This window comes from Sciurus vulgaris, assembly GCF_902686455.1.
Source record: "Sciurus vulgaris genome assembly, chromosome: 5".
Lineage (NCBI taxonomy): Eukaryota > Metazoa > Chordata > Mammalia > Rodentia > Sciuridae > Sciurus > Sciurus vulgaris.
Window position 1 is genome coordinate 14,777,886 of NC_136465.1, and position 15,404 is coordinate 14,793,289.

Below are 15,404 nucleotides of genomic sequence, written 5' to 3' on the forward strand. Positions count from 1 at the left end.
TTTGATTCTTGCTTAGGAAACACCAAGTGAATTATATTTTAAATAAAGCTTTAGATTTAATTTTTTTGTTTTAAAACTGAAGGACTTTTGGTTAATCAGGCTTTGCTATGTAGTGATGAATATGATGTATAATGAAATAAACAAGTCAGATCTAAGTCCTGAAAAAACAACTTTTACACTGAAAACATTTTCTCTGCTGTGCTTGATATTTATATTGTTTGCTCCCCCCTCACCGCCCCCAATCTATTTTGTATCCTTCTCCACCCTGCTCTGTCCCCTGGGACGATGGCCTCTCAACAACAGCCACATTCCTTTGTCCTCTGGATTCTGGTTGGCTTAAGCCACCGGGAAGTACCAGCAGGAGGGTCAGAAGGCAGAAAAAAAGCAGAGCCCTTCTCGCCACCCTCTGGCTGGGCTGGATGGGCAGTTTCTCTATGAATGGCCAACAACTATTGCTGTTCAGTCCTCCCCTTGGCTATGGCTCTAGCTCTCTCCAGTTTCCTTCTCCTGTCCCTGGAGGCTCCCTGTTCATCTACCACCACCCCTTGCTAGATTCCCTTCCGTTGTGCCCATACCTTTGCCAACAGTCTTTTCATTAATTAGCATTCTTGACTGCGCTATCTTTTCCTGCAGTAACCTAAATGATGCATACAACACTCAATTCACATTTATCCTAAATCAAAGGTCCATATTAGTTTGGAAAAATACTACAAAGGCCAGGAAATCAGTCCACTGCAGACACAATATGCAGAACATTTATACTTTACTGTGTTTTCTTTGTAAATTTTGTGTACAATATCATTGCAGACGAACAATTTAAATACTGGACCAATGGGGTCTTAGAAACTGAATGAGTTTGAGATTAATCATTGCTATAGGAAATATACCATTCCTAATACCTTTTAAAGTTATTTAAGATGAGTTGCAAATTAGCCTTTCCATTAGTTTCCATTTATAACTATGTAACATTTGCCTGAGGGATTGTCAAAACTTCTCAGTACAATCTTAATGGTTTAGCCAGATAGTGTCTGATGAATCCCCATGCTCTAGCCTATAACAATGGATGTGAAATACAGTATAAAGTCAGACAAGATGAACAAAAAGAGCTTGACCATTTGCAGCAATTGGCCAGTCAGTAGATAGGAATAATTTAAAAACAATTAAAATGTTATTGCCAGAACCTTTAGGCTGTGAGCTAAATTTCACAAGGTTAGATAACTAACCCTAGTATTTATACCCTATAAAACAAAATGAACACTCATTGCTATTTTTTAGAAACAAGTTTGTGTTGGAAACAGTGGTCCTGACTCACCAGAGGTGAGAATGAAGGAGGGATGGAATGATACAGGTCGAAAAACAGCTGCAGAGTTGAAGAATCTAAGAATGCTGGAAAAAGACAAATGACATCACTTTACTTTGTCTGCACAGTGTTACTGGTATTATTCTGTTCTAAGATATTAAAAGAGCACATGCTGCTGCATATTTATCTTACAGAATGTCTATTTCCTTAGAAAGTGGTAACGATTAGGGCCTTTTTGCCCGCCTCCCCGCCCCCCCGCCCCAGCGTGCTTTAAGTATCAATGGCAGCAACTATAAGAAACACATTCCTCAAAATTTTTGGTTCTCAGGGAACTTTGGACAATCCTAACACCTCTAACCATATCAAGAAGTTTATCCTTAGGAACACAAAAACAAATATAAGCTCAAGTTTTTTGATATATACATATGTTTGGTACTGGTCAGGAGTATTCTGTGAGCTACATTCCCAGACCTTTTTAATTTTAAGACAGGGTCTCATTAAGTTGCCTAGGCTGGCCTTGAAAAACTTGGCTATCCTTCAGCCACAGCCTCCTAAGTAGCTGGGTTGATACTATTTTTAAAGGTAAGTATTACTCTAAATAGATAACAAATCTCTCAGTGATTAGTAAAAGATACGTGCCCATTCTTATTCATTCACTAAGAGTTTTCCCATGCTGGGGGATCAATAAGATTCCTCCAACAACTTTTCCCTTTGTATTATAAAAACAGACATCAAAATTATCAAAATTCTAAGCTTTAAAGTAAATAAGGGATCACTGGAGTTCTTTGGATTATCGTTCAGGCATGCTGAGGAGCTGCAGGGCAGGCTGATCCAGGTGGTGCGATTTCTCTGTTACCTGATCTCCAGCTGGTGGGGATCTGTACTGTACATAGGTCATCTGAGGACTCATCAGTAGATGTGCCGATGAAATCAAAGTTCAGGCAGTTATGGGTGAGTTTGAGCAGCTGCATGAGCAAGCCATGCTGACTTTCATCATTCAAGTTCAGATTCTTTCCTGAAGCCTGGAAAAATTGGCACACAATGAGCCCCAAACAATTGTTCCTCTCTTCCCAGCTTGCTCCCAGATTTAGGAGCAGGATGCTGAGCCAGAAAAGGCGGACTGTATTTCAGCACAGAAAATGATGGTTTTCCACCCAAAAAGATGCTGTACTTTATCATGTTAATGTTACTATGAAAATCCCTTCTTTTCCTTTTTACTAATAACATATATTTACTATAAAAACATGAAATTGGTACTTAAATCCCCTTTTAAAACTTATTCTTCATGTGTTTAGACAGAATAGCCACAGGGAATTTGAAGTAATATGGGATGTGAAATTTGCCTATGAGAGCTTAACAATTTAACAATTTCTAGACATGGCTAAGGTAAAACTGGAGGGAGTTCTGAGGAAGTTTCACAACCTGCCCACCTTCCTTCCTCCCTCTTTAACACTACCCTTGCGATCATCATCAGAAATCTTTCTAACCAGCATTAAAACAAAATCCCCTGTGATTTGTATTTACTCACTGCAGACCATACAGCTCAGTACAGCTCCACAGTGAGCATGGTTACTGACTCCAAGGCTATACCAGCTGTGTCCCAGTGACTGGCCGGCTATTTGTTTCTGATAGGATCAGTGAAGGGGACTCGCCCCTTGGTTCTCAAAAGTTTTCCCCCATTCAGGGGGTATAACAGCTTTGCCAGGCAACTTGCCAAACCTCAGGAGTATCTGGGAATTCATAGGTAACACTAAGTAACTGAGTAAAAGATGAATGTCAATAACAGGGACAACAGAAAGAATCCAAATTTACCTTTAAAATTAAAACTGGGAAACACTAGAAAATGAGAAAAAAACAAAACCAAAAATGAACAAAAGCTAGTGGCTAACCCCACTGAGTTTCTCACAGGGACAAAGAATCTAGACATTGTTATAAATGTGTAGGTTAACCTTTTTTCTTCAACTGTATCAATAAATGAATTGAAAACCAACTCTCTAAACCAGGTAATTTCCTGGTGATACTATATATCCCTTTAGGTTATTAAATCTAAATGGATGTTAAAAATTCAAAATTTACTGTTCCTTACAGATGTTGCTTGTTTCTTCGCTGCTTCTAACTCAGCAGGGGACAACCTAGTTTTGTATGATAACAGTGCAGTCTGAATCTACTTTCAAAGTACCAAGAATCCAAATACCATAAAACTAACATGCTTTCACTCTGAACAGAGGTTTTATGTGGTTATAAAAAAGCAAATAGCAAAGTCTCTAACTTTGTGGTAAACTCTAGATTCAAGATAGGAGAATGGGGTAAGTGTTCACTTATTGCTCTTTACCTAAGGGAATAGTTTTGAAGTAGGAAAATCACAGTCTTTTCTATAACTTCAGTGGTTAATCTGGCTAGCTTTTGTACATCTCTAGATGTGTAGTATGGAGAGATGAATGATTAAAGCAACACATAAACTCCTCAGTTTGGAGTTGTCCCCTAACAAATTCCCACATATCCTCATCCTTTCAAAAGAATATAGGAGACATGACCCAACTGTACCTGTTTTAATAAATTGCAGGAAAGTGTGAAGATATCAAATAGTGATGAATCTCGGAAAGAAGAAGCTATTTTTCTGTGCTTGGTTAAAGGATGGGTGGTATCTGCCTGTGTAGAAACAGAATAGGCCAATGCCAGTTTTAGAATTAATTGAAACAACCAAGTAAAAACAAAAGAATTTTTCATGTAGACTTTAAACCAGAGGATATCCAATAAAAGCTGAAATTGTTGTTAAATCATCTAGTGAGAAGACGCAGAGGACAGTGAGCTGCTAGGATAGCCAGCCAGGGATTCATTTCTCACAGCTTACAGAGGAAAAACAAAAGAAAGGATAAATAGTTTTACTGCAAATTTTTATTTTCCTCTGCACTTAGGGAGGTAAAACTTAACAAACTGTTGGCAGACATTGCTAATAATTACTGTCATGTCATATTGTGGTTTAGTCTCACAAACAGAATAGCAAGGCTTGAATTTTGGTAAACAAACCACTCAGGGCTGAAATTTCTCCTGAATTTCCAAAATAGTCTTTAACAGTCATAAACTTAAAATAAATGACAATGAATGGTATATTGATTTTTTACATATTCCTATTCATATCTTTTCAGCTAAGTTATAAGTGTTTTTGCAATTAAAGATTAAATCTTTTATTTTCCTATGGTACTGGGGACAGAACTCAGGTATGCTATACCACTAACCTATATCCCCAGCTGTTACTGTGATCCTCCCGCCTCTGCTCCTGAGTAGCTGGGATTACAGGCTTGTGCCACCACACTGACTAGGACTAAATCTTTTACTTCTTTAACATGCCTTCTATTTTTAACACATAGTAGGCATACAATAAATAAAATGTAAGAATCTCAAGGTTTTCCATGGTATCTTTAGTTGAACCACCTATTAAAAACATAAATCTGTTTACTGATCAATTACTTCAGCAAAATGTCTGACAGACAACAAAGTCTTACTTGACTTTATTTCTAAGTTCAAAGAGAAATTGTGACAAATACATTTCCTGATTTGAATCTGACAACTAAAAAATTATGGAAAATGAAAGTTATTTAAGGTTCAAATGTTCCAATTCTAGTTTCAGTGTCACTGTGTCAGCATGTAGACTTAGATAACAAAGGTGCTGCTAGATTATATATCATGAACCCTTTATAATCTGTCATACTGATCATAATACAGAGTACACTGAAACTATGGCAGACATGTTTTCATCACTTTCTCTCTTTTTGGTTCCAGGAATTGAACCCAAGGATGCTTAACCACTGAGCTACATCTCCAGCCCTTTTTATATTTTTAAAGAAAGGGTCTCACTGAGTCGCTTAGGGCCTCGCTAAACTGCTGAGGCCGACCTTGAACTCATGATCCTCCTGTCTCAGTTTCCTGAGCCACTGGGATTACAGGCGCATGCCACCATACCCAGCTTCATCACTTTCTTACAAAAGAAAAGTAAAGCCTTGCAAGTTTTTATACCAACATTTATGTATTTTATGGGGACATACTTCAAAGAGGAGAACAACAAGGCCACAATCTCTAAACTTAGTTAACAAATGCTCTCCTACTACAAAGGTAATAGTGGTTAACCAATCAGTTAAGAGCATAGACTCTGGAACAAGACTACCTGGGTTCTAATTCAGATGCTCTTGCTTACTATAACTGTAGGCAAATTATTTAACCTTTATGTGTCCCAGTTTTCTTATCCAGAAAATGAGAGAACCACAATACCTAACTTACAGGACTGCTGTGAGAATAAGATTAGTTAATAGAAAGTGCTAAGAAAAGGGGCTAGTATATTATAACCACTCAGAAGTATAAGTTATTATTTTGATAATTACTGATCACAATAGGGACTGCACATGACAAAAAACACGTGGATTCCAGATTTTAATAGGCTATAAGCTAGTGCATTAAGAGAGTATTGACTCACAGTTAAAATTTCTTGGGGTTAATAAAAATGTCTGCATAAATTATGAGCAATAGCAACTGTAGTGCTAATGTAATTAATACACTGACAACTTAAGGGTAAGATATTACAATGAATATTAATATTGGCCTGTTCAATAATTATAAAATTTTAGCTGAACATGAAAGGAAATAACTGAAAAAAAATATAGCCAGAGCAAAAACACAAACAAAAACAAAAGCCACTGGTGTTTCCTCTGTAGTACTATGTGACATTAATGACTATTAAAATATCAAACACCATGTGGGCTGGCGTTGCAACTCAGTGGTAGAGCACTTGCCCAGCATGTGTGAAGCTCTGGGTTTGATCCCCAGCATCAAAAGAAAAAATTAACAGGTCTTAGCAAAATGGTTCATGCATTCTAAAAAGAGTCTAGGAAAATCTTTAGTAGTAGCACATGGAAACAAGAAATGTATACATGACTACAATGCATTAATGTATATAGGAAAAAGGGCACACAAATGATGCTGGTTCCATTTTTATGGTCCCTGTTTTGGACTTACTCTCTTTCATTAGCAAGGCAATATTTCATTGTGTTTTTAACTTAGGACCATCATTCTCATCTTTAAAATGAACATTAATACCAATGAGAAAAGCTGAGATGAGAGGGTACAATATTCTGGAGACAGAAGGGGACCAGGAAAAAAAGAATGAGGTTAGGCTGCACTTACAGAGGAAAGCCCAATGGAACGAGATTGTTTCAAGAGGGCATTAATCACTTACCGCAAAAGCACACAACGGCCAAAAAAGATCATCCCACACATAGCAGAAAACACCAAGACTAAGAAAAAATATGTCACTTACTTCAATGAGGAAGGCTGTAGCACTTACTTGATTAATTTCATTGGTTAGCTGAGATAAAATTGTGACGCCAATGATGCAGTATTCAACACTGTCCTGGTTAAAAAAATATGTTAAGGTAGAAAGAGTTGGCATGTGTGCTTGATTTTGGCATTTGGGATGCACTCATGCTACTGGATGACAGATTCCCTGGTCACTAATAAAACTGCCTAGACAAGGCAGCAAGGAATTATAGCTTCTATCTGTTACCTTACAGGACATAAAAGCTAACTTTCATAGAGCGAGACTGCTAAATCTGACCTCAGCAAGATTTAAAACTCTGGTTTTGAAAAAGTTCCTATAAGCACTGTAGCATATACATTATTAAAAGATAAAATGCAAAACACATTTGTAATGAATAATGCCTTTAGGACGAGACTAAATACAGAAAAAGACAAAGAACCCCAGGAAAAAAACGTAAAATAGGAAGTTCACAGAAAAGCAGACAAGTAGCAAATTAACAAATGAAGATGTGTTCTGTCTCATTCACGACACAAACAATGAGATATGAATTGTTTTACCTATTAAAAAGAAAAAAAAAAAAAAAAAAAAGTTTAGCTTCCCAGGCTGAGACGTATGTATATGAAGCAGGTACTCTTAGAAAATGTTGGTGAAGTATAAATGAGGTATAACATTTTGTGGGTTATTTGAAAATATTAAATATCCCTTCAATTGAATTAATTCCAAGATAAGGGATTTGCCTTTCAGAAGCACTTATTCAAGCACAAAATAAATGTACTGGGATAGCCACTAAAGTATTTATTTAGCAGCCAAAAAACTGGAAACAAACTAAATGCCCTTCTGTAAGAGATTGGTTAAATAAACTATGGTATTTCACTGGGGATAGTATGTTAGGAATTTTTGAAAGGATGTTTGTGCTGATGTGAACAATGTAAAGACAATAAGGACAAAAAAGAGGCAAGAGAATATGCCAAAAAATTCCATTTTTGTGTAACTTTTAAGAAATAGATAAACGTAAGTTTCTATTGCTTCTCCCATTTTTATTATATCAAATACATACAATATACCTGTAAAAACCTTGTGACGTCTGTGATTGCATTTCTGAAGACATAGTCATCCTTCTGACAGTCAAACCAGCCCAGTTTTGTGATCCTGGCATATAACTGAATAAGTGCTTGCGTCACAAAAGTAGCCAACTTTGGCCGTGTGGCAAGGTAGTTGAGCACATAATTCCCTGTAGGGGGAAATATCCACTTAATAGAAATTTCTGCTAGAGAAGGAGGTTTGTCTTCAAGCATCAATAGGTCAAGAAATGTTAGACTCTTCACCCTTTACTCTCTTAATTCTTTATGCTGAGAAATATGCTGGGACCTCAAATTTAAGATCATAGATGGGTTTTCAAATTCAGTCTTTTATGTTGCCATGTAAAGGATCTGAAACACTGTAGCCTCAGATATACCTCTACAAGGCTAAATAACATGGTCCTATACAGAATTCAAAATCCCTAGAAAAGTTTTGAGTTTAAGTGACAATAAAAACTGAATGAAAGAAATTGTCTGACAACCCAGGCAATGACTTGGGATTTATCTTTAAGTAACTGTTATTAGATCCTCTTTACTTTCATAGGCCCAAAATTCTGTGAAAAAGCTGGATTCTAGATATTCTGTATGCTTAGCAATTTCAGCACATTACCAAACAGGCCCATACCTATTAAATTGGAAAAAAAAAAAAACAAACAAACCAAAAACTGCATTTATCTATTACTAGTACACCACTAAACAAACTAATTTCTTTAGGCCACATAAGAAAATTCCATACTTACGAATATCTATTCGTTGTTCCAATGGTAGAGGGTTGTTTGTGCGTGATACAAGCTTGGTAAGGCATGTAGCTGCCAGTAACTGGGAGTAAGATGACTGTAAAAGAGGGGGAAGAGGGACTTAAAATTGTATTGGTCAGTCAGTCACAAGGTTTGTTAAGAGATTTTATACTGATGTTTCACAAAGTTTCACCTCAAAACATTCCTGTATGTATAGTATTCGAAAAGAAAGAAGAAAAATATTAGTGGAAACTAACACATTATGCTGCATAGTTAATCTCCAAATTATGTCTTTCCACTAGCACAGCTACTGATCAGTTATAGCTCTGGGGAATATATATGACAGTTTTTTTGTTTGTTTGTTTGCAGTACTGGGGATTGAACCCAGGGCTTGCACAAACACTCTACCACTGAGCTACATCCCAGCCCTATCTACCTACCAATCGATCAATCAATCATCAGTCAAAGCAATCATACTGGGGATCCAACCCAGGAACACTGTAACACTGTTCTACATTTCCAGCCTTTTTCATTTTTGTTTTGAGACAGGGTTTCACTAAGCTGCCCTGAATGCTCTTGCAATCCTCCTGCCTCAGCTTCTTGAGTCTAAGAATAATTATCCACAAAACAAAAAATCCTAAATACAGTAGGCTATTTGTTTCTGTATGAATTAATGTAATACACCGTGGCAAAAAAAAATTTTAAAAGAACTTTGACATTTGATATTTATTCAACTCACCTGGAGCACGATTTAGGCTGGTTAGGTAAAGTGGATATGTCAAGCCACTAATACTATGCAAGGGACTACCATAATCACAGCACATAATTGTAACTACACACTATATAATATGTAAATGATTTTTATATATAATTCAATACATCTGCCAAGTTGTAAACAAGTCAGTAGAGAGATTATAAAGGAAGTCCACTATAATTCTGCTCAATATTGTACCAGTTCTACTTTCTTCTAGCCTGTAAACTGTCAACAAGGCCCCAGAGTTAGCAGTCAGAGACTGCATGTGGAGCTCCAGCAGAAGTCAGCTGAAGTGCTGGTTGTGCCTCTCCCACAGGTAAATGCAAAGGATCAATCCTAAGACCAAGTGATTTAAAAGAAATGCACAAAATATTAGATGCAGAAACCTTAGAATAGACCAGTACTCATTCTCTGTAATCCTCAAATACTAAAGAATAATTTGAACTAAGTAAAATTTGTTATATCTATTGCATAAACAACACTGTGACAATACTAATGAAAACTCAAAAATAAAGTTATCTAGAATTCTGCCCTCTCAAGATTAACTGCTTTCGTTTTATTACTGTCTCCTTCCAGACGAAAAGTAAATTTTATACAGATTTTTAGGGATAAATTTTTTTTTAAAAGGGATCCTGCTATTCAAGATATAATACTGAATCATCATTTCTATTTTTACCCTTACTACAATAATAATAATTACTGCTACTGCTTGCACTTCTTAGTTTCTTCCTTTTCATTTGTGAAACAGGATAATATGGATAGGTATGCCTAAAAGTTCTTTGAACATTAGGACTATCAGGAGAATTGCACTTGATTATGTCACTGCTTTGTTGCTAGTGCTAGCAGGGTACAGTTCCGCATGACTGTAATCCCACTTACTTGGAAAGCTGAGGCAGGAGGGTCACAAGTTCAAGGTCAGCCTGGGTAACTCAGATTCCCATCTCAAAATAAAAACAAAAAGGGCTGGGGATGCAGCTCAGTGGTATAGCACTTGCCTAGCATGTGAGAGGTCCTGGGATCAATCCCCACCATGTAAAAGTAAAATGCATGCCATGTACATGTGCACACACGCACACAGAGAAAGCAAGCAAGTTAGAGCTATTTGCTAATATCTACTTGTGATTCCGACTGTCCATGCCCTTTCATGGTATCCTGGTGGGATCTTACTAAGACCTCCTTTTTGCAAAAAATAGCAATTCTACCAAATTATGTCTCATTAGAAGTATTATTTTGATTATTACCATGCCATTTTTAAGCTGGAAGAAATTCTAATGTTGAAAGCTAAACTTCCTGTAATTTTCATTGTCAAGGTCTTTGTTTCCTAGACCTATAAAAGGCAATAAACAGCAGCTGTGGTATGGAGGAGGAAAAACACAAAAGACTGAGGGTCTTATTCAGAGATAAGGACTTTAGGTAGGAAAGGCCATTTCTATATAGCCCTGTCTGCAAGATGAAACAGGATAGGACTGTAGTACACATTTCAAGAGATTTTCCTGATGAGGTCACATGGCCTTTTCTGCAAACTTGGCAAGTATGGTGCTTTTCAAAAGTAAAATGGAAAGGGTTGGGACACATGACAGATCAGGGAACAGAGGCTATTCTGATGAACCCCTGAGCTTAGAACCAGAGTATTCCCCTAAGCCTCTGCCATCCTCCAGGATTTGTCGAATCTTACGTACACTTCCTCTCTCGAGGAGCAGCTGGCACTTGCTCAGGCAGTCAGGGCTGTTGGTGAATTCAACCAAGGCCTTCTCTGCCTGCAGTCGAGTGGTTGTATCTGTTGTTTCATACAGCTGTTTGCACAGATTCTCTAGTTGGGCCAGGCTCTGGAAAAGATTGGTCAAGAAAGAAGTCAGTCCAGTCTCCTATCTACTCAAGGCACTGTGCTCAAAATTACCAGATAAAGATAAATAACAACCAATGAAAAGAGAATAGCTTCTCATCTCTGAGAAGCTGGGTAACCTTTATTTGATAACCACTGTACTTCTCTTTATTTGAGGCTTTAGAAGACAAAACGTTAGAATGCTTAAAATATCTATATACTTTTTCAGTCATTCCCTGATCAATCACAAATGATACATTTTTCCTTGCAAATACTCATCCTCCTAAGTTTTCCAAAAGGCTTTCAAATAAAAATTCAAAATAAATTAATTCTGTCATCAATTTTACAAGTATGAATACAAGAGGCACTGCTGCTAAAATGAAGCACATAAACACACAATTTGAGTGCCACACAGATCTTTCCATAGTTTTAAGTATTTTCCTCTTGAGTGGTAGTTACTAGCTTAAGATTATCTATCTGCATAAGGACCATCACTCCCAAGAGAACCTCTAGGAGGACATTTCAGCATGCAGGTACGCACCTTCCTCCCCGGATCCCTCATGTCTAAAGTTCAGTAGTCTCTTCTGTTGTACTTTAAACTCTTGCTTCACTTCCAAATTTAAAATGAAAGGGCCAAAATAAATTTGACCCTAGCATCTGCTCACCCGGAGATAAGACAAGGGAAACACCCCCAAAGAAACCCTTCTCTCCAAATCTTGAACCAGTTCCAGGGAGGCAGGCAATCTATGGGTGTGTGTTTTGGTCAAAAGCCCAAGTGGATGCAAGCAAATCTACTTCCACTGAACATGATGTTCAAGGCAAAGAGGAAAGGAACTAGTTAAGACCACACTCAACTATCACCTTTCACTGACTGAAGGACAGTAAACATCTGTTAGCCTTTAAAGGAATGGTTTGGACTTTAAGAAATCTGAGCCTATTTTCACTTAGCAAGCAAGAGTTGGTTTAAGTAGTTTGGGGGATCCTACTACTAGAAATGGCCATTCTAATAAGAATAACAACAGAAAAATAATAATTAAAGTAACCTGTGTAAATTGCCTAAAATATATTACACAGCCAGTCTGCCCAAGGCTTTTCATTATCACTTTTCCCATTACACCATGACTTTATAAATCACAGCTTTTCCACTAAGCAGGAAAGCCTTTAAGGCAGAATTCCTATTTTATTCAACCGGATTAACAAATTTCCAACATTAACCTAAAGGAAACAAGAAAGATAATCTTGATCATCAGTCACTTCAGAGAGCCCCCAAAAGAATAAAACAACATCCTCTACCGTCAAAACAAAACAACAAAACTACCCTTCAAACTATTTTGGGTCTGTGAGTAGGCTTACGCTGAACTTGTTTCTCTCTGACTTCCAGGGGCCCCACTTAATCTCTTCAATTCAAAAGCACAAAGAAAACTGCAATTGTAAAGTTAGACACCAAGTAATGAAGTTCTACAAACAGTATCTGATTTTCTTCACATGGCTTACAAACACAGGAAATGGAAGATAAGGCCAATTTTATACAAGCCATAAAACATGTGTTAAAGTAACTTTTACACTTGCCAGTACTGGCTCAGACCTTACTGAAAATTAGGTTAGTTTAATTATAAATCCCCACATTCCTAAACAAGGGATTAAGTCTCCTTCACAAGGTTTTGTTTCAATATTGAAGTTTCGTTTTTATTTCCTCCTATAAAATGATTCACTTAGAAGGAACACATCATTTGAAACAGGTAAGGCAGAGACACCAACAGAAGGACCCCACAACTACAAGTGAAAGCGGGCTACAAAATCTGGTATTAGGGAGCAGCAGCAATTCACAACCCCCACAGCCATCCACACAGAGGTTTCCAATTCCAACAGATAATCCCTAGACAGACCTGCTGCTTAGGGTATAATGACTCTCCTCAAGGTCTCATCAATCAGACACAATTCTTGTTTATGTTTATTACAAGACACTTGTTCACACAACAATGGCTAAACATCTGTCACTGGTAGTTCCTTACTGCTAAAAACCTACATGCAGGTTATGGTGGGGCTTTTGTTGTTTTGTTTTCATTTGCTAATTTAGCAGACAAAACATACTTGGGGGTAAGTCTGGTAATGAGTTCTCAGCTCAGGAAACAAGACTGCTAACAAAACAAAAGTAATTTAAAAGTAATTTACCATTTATACAGTACGAAGAACTACAGCTCTATTTCTTTGTTTCCAGAAGAGCAAATGGGGAACAATTTTGTTTTCCCAAACAACTTGTGGTAACACCTAAAAAACAGGGTTAAAAGTCACTTTGTTTGGGTTGCTTACCCCATCCTGGAAAAGAGGAATAAGACTTTTACACTTATGGTCTTTCAGTTCCTAGTATTTCCAAAGCAACTCTAATGGTCAGAATTATTTTGAATCACTTTTTTTTTGGGGGGGGGGCTAGCTTAAAATAACTTATCTTACAATTATTTGACTGGCTATTAAAACTAGGACTTCACTCTGAGGGTGGCAATGACACAGCAGAGCATTCCCTTCTTAACACTGATGTTCGACCTTTCCCTAATCCACAGTTTTTGTTAAGGACAGCTATTATCTGATGCTACTTCGGTCACAAAAAAGCCTCTAGAGAAGAATGTCTATTTTCTGTTTCCGAGATTGCCAAGCCTGTCCTATAATCCATACAGAAACATCCATCTGGTGTCACTGGAACAGAAAGGCACATTTATAAAACTGGAAGGCGATCCTCAGCTAGCAAAGTACTACTTTAGTACAGGAAACTCAGCCAGTTAACCCCAAACACAGAACCAGAGTGATTTTGCAAAAAGCCACAATGAAGGTATTTTAAAAAAAGCACCACCTTTATTTAGTAACATTAGTTTATACAGTCTTTTCAGCTTGGATAGAGAAAATGCAGTTCAATAATTCTCAATTCAACATAGGTGCAGTTTGTTGAAACTACAGACCTTAGAGTATAATGATTAATCTAAAGAGTTGCCATAGATTAAAGGAAAATAAAAACTTTGTAGATTAGATGTTGTCCTACTCTATAAAGCAGAACACCCTGGAATCTACTTTATTTAATTTGCCTAATATTGCTTTTTAAATAGCCTTATACTCTATATTTTTAAATTGGCCTCACCGCTTTAAAAACAAAACAAAACAAAAACTCCTCTTAGAGATTTCTAGACACCAGGACACTTGCTTTTTGGAAGGGCTTAATGACACTCCCAATAATGCCAAGTTATAAGTTAGAAATAAGCATAACTTTTGGAGGACCAGCAGATTTGCAGGTCTCTGCACATGTCCATGACCTGACTGCCACCTGCCCATCTGAGGGAAGCTACTATTACATTACATTACATTATATTACATTTCATTACATTACACAGAGGAGGAGCAATCGATGAGTTTCAAAGAACAGAGAGTGCATTTACCAGCTTGGAGACGGAAGCTTCATAATTATGATGTCTTAAGTATAAAAAAGAATTGCTGAAAAACATCAGGCAATTTCAACCTGTTAATTTAGATCCTAAATTGCAACTCTTCTGTATAGCAGGAAACAAAAAGTGTTTAAAAGATGGACTGTGAATCTTGCCAGAAATGAGACATTTCCTAGAAGGTTAATGAGACTAATGTAGAAATTATATTTTTAAAACCTATTCACTAAGGCATTCTTACTTTCAATATTGAATATCCAATTATCATAAAACATAAAAATTCAAGAATTATTGTTAGGTTAAAAGAGCAAGGGGCAAACAGTATATATATTAACATTTGTGATATATATTAGCAAATTTTAAGAAAATCTCGATGAATAAAAACAAATTGAATCATCTCTCAAAGGTGAGATTATGGAAGATCCATAATATCTATGGTATATATATTTATATATATATACCATATATTGTATCTATGGTATACAGTTTTTGAATTTTTTACCACAAATCTGTCAATGTTTATAATAATATATAAGCAAGAAAAAATTTTCAACAACTGTACCTATAAAATATTTGAAGCCAGGTACAGTGGTTCACACCTTGTAATTCCAGAAACTCTGGAGCCTGAGGCAGGGGAATACCAAGTTTGAGGCCAGTCTCAGCAATTTGGCAAGGCCCTAAGCAACTTATTGAGACCCTCTCTCAAAATAACAAATAAACGTGACTCGGTGGTAAAGCACCTCTAAATTCAATCCTCAGTATCAAAAAAAAAAAATTGTTTTTAAAAGGCAATTTAAGCTCCATTCTTTTTCTGATCCAACTCTTCTAGTAAGTAATGCTCTACTTATTAACTGCTGATCTGTTACCCACTAGAATTTATGAACCCAAAAAGGCTAAAGGCAAGCCAGGAGTGGTGACACATGTCTATAATGAGTTACACAGGAGGCTGAGGCAGGAGGATCAAAAGCTAGAGGCTAGC

General features: G+C 36.9%; 1 protein-coding gene across 2 annotated transcripts in view; it reads right to left on the reverse strand.

The window, feature by feature from the left end:
• Window positions 1-13,411, reverse strand: part of XPO7 (exportin 7) — a 40,275-nt gene extending 26,864 nt beyond the window's left edge. Inside the window, exons 1-8 of one of the 2 annotated variants that reach the window (XM_079140104.1) lie at window positions 11,542-13,411; window positions 10,858-11,004; window positions 8,428-8,521; window positions 7,673-7,839; window positions 6,609-6,701; window positions 3,845-3,949; window positions 2,157-2,322; window positions 1,313-1,386 (exon numbers count right to left, since the gene is read on the reverse strand). In XM_079140104.1, the coding sequence (XP_078996230.1) occupies window positions 1,313-1,386; window positions 2,157-2,322; window positions 3,845-3,949; window positions 6,609-6,701; window positions 7,673-7,839; window positions 8,428-8,521; window positions 10,858-11,004; window positions 11,542-11,562 (867 nt within the window). In that variant the 5' untranslated portion in view covers window positions 11,563-13,411. The remainder of the gene's footprint in view (window positions 1-1,312; window positions 1,387-2,156; window positions 2,323-3,844; window positions 3,950-6,608; window positions 6,702-7,672; window positions 7,840-8,427; window positions 8,522-10,857; window positions 11,005-11,541) is intronic. The other variant, XM_079140105.1, reaches the window with a different exon arrangement.
• Between the last annotated feature and the right edge of the window lie 1,993 nt (window positions 13,412-15,404).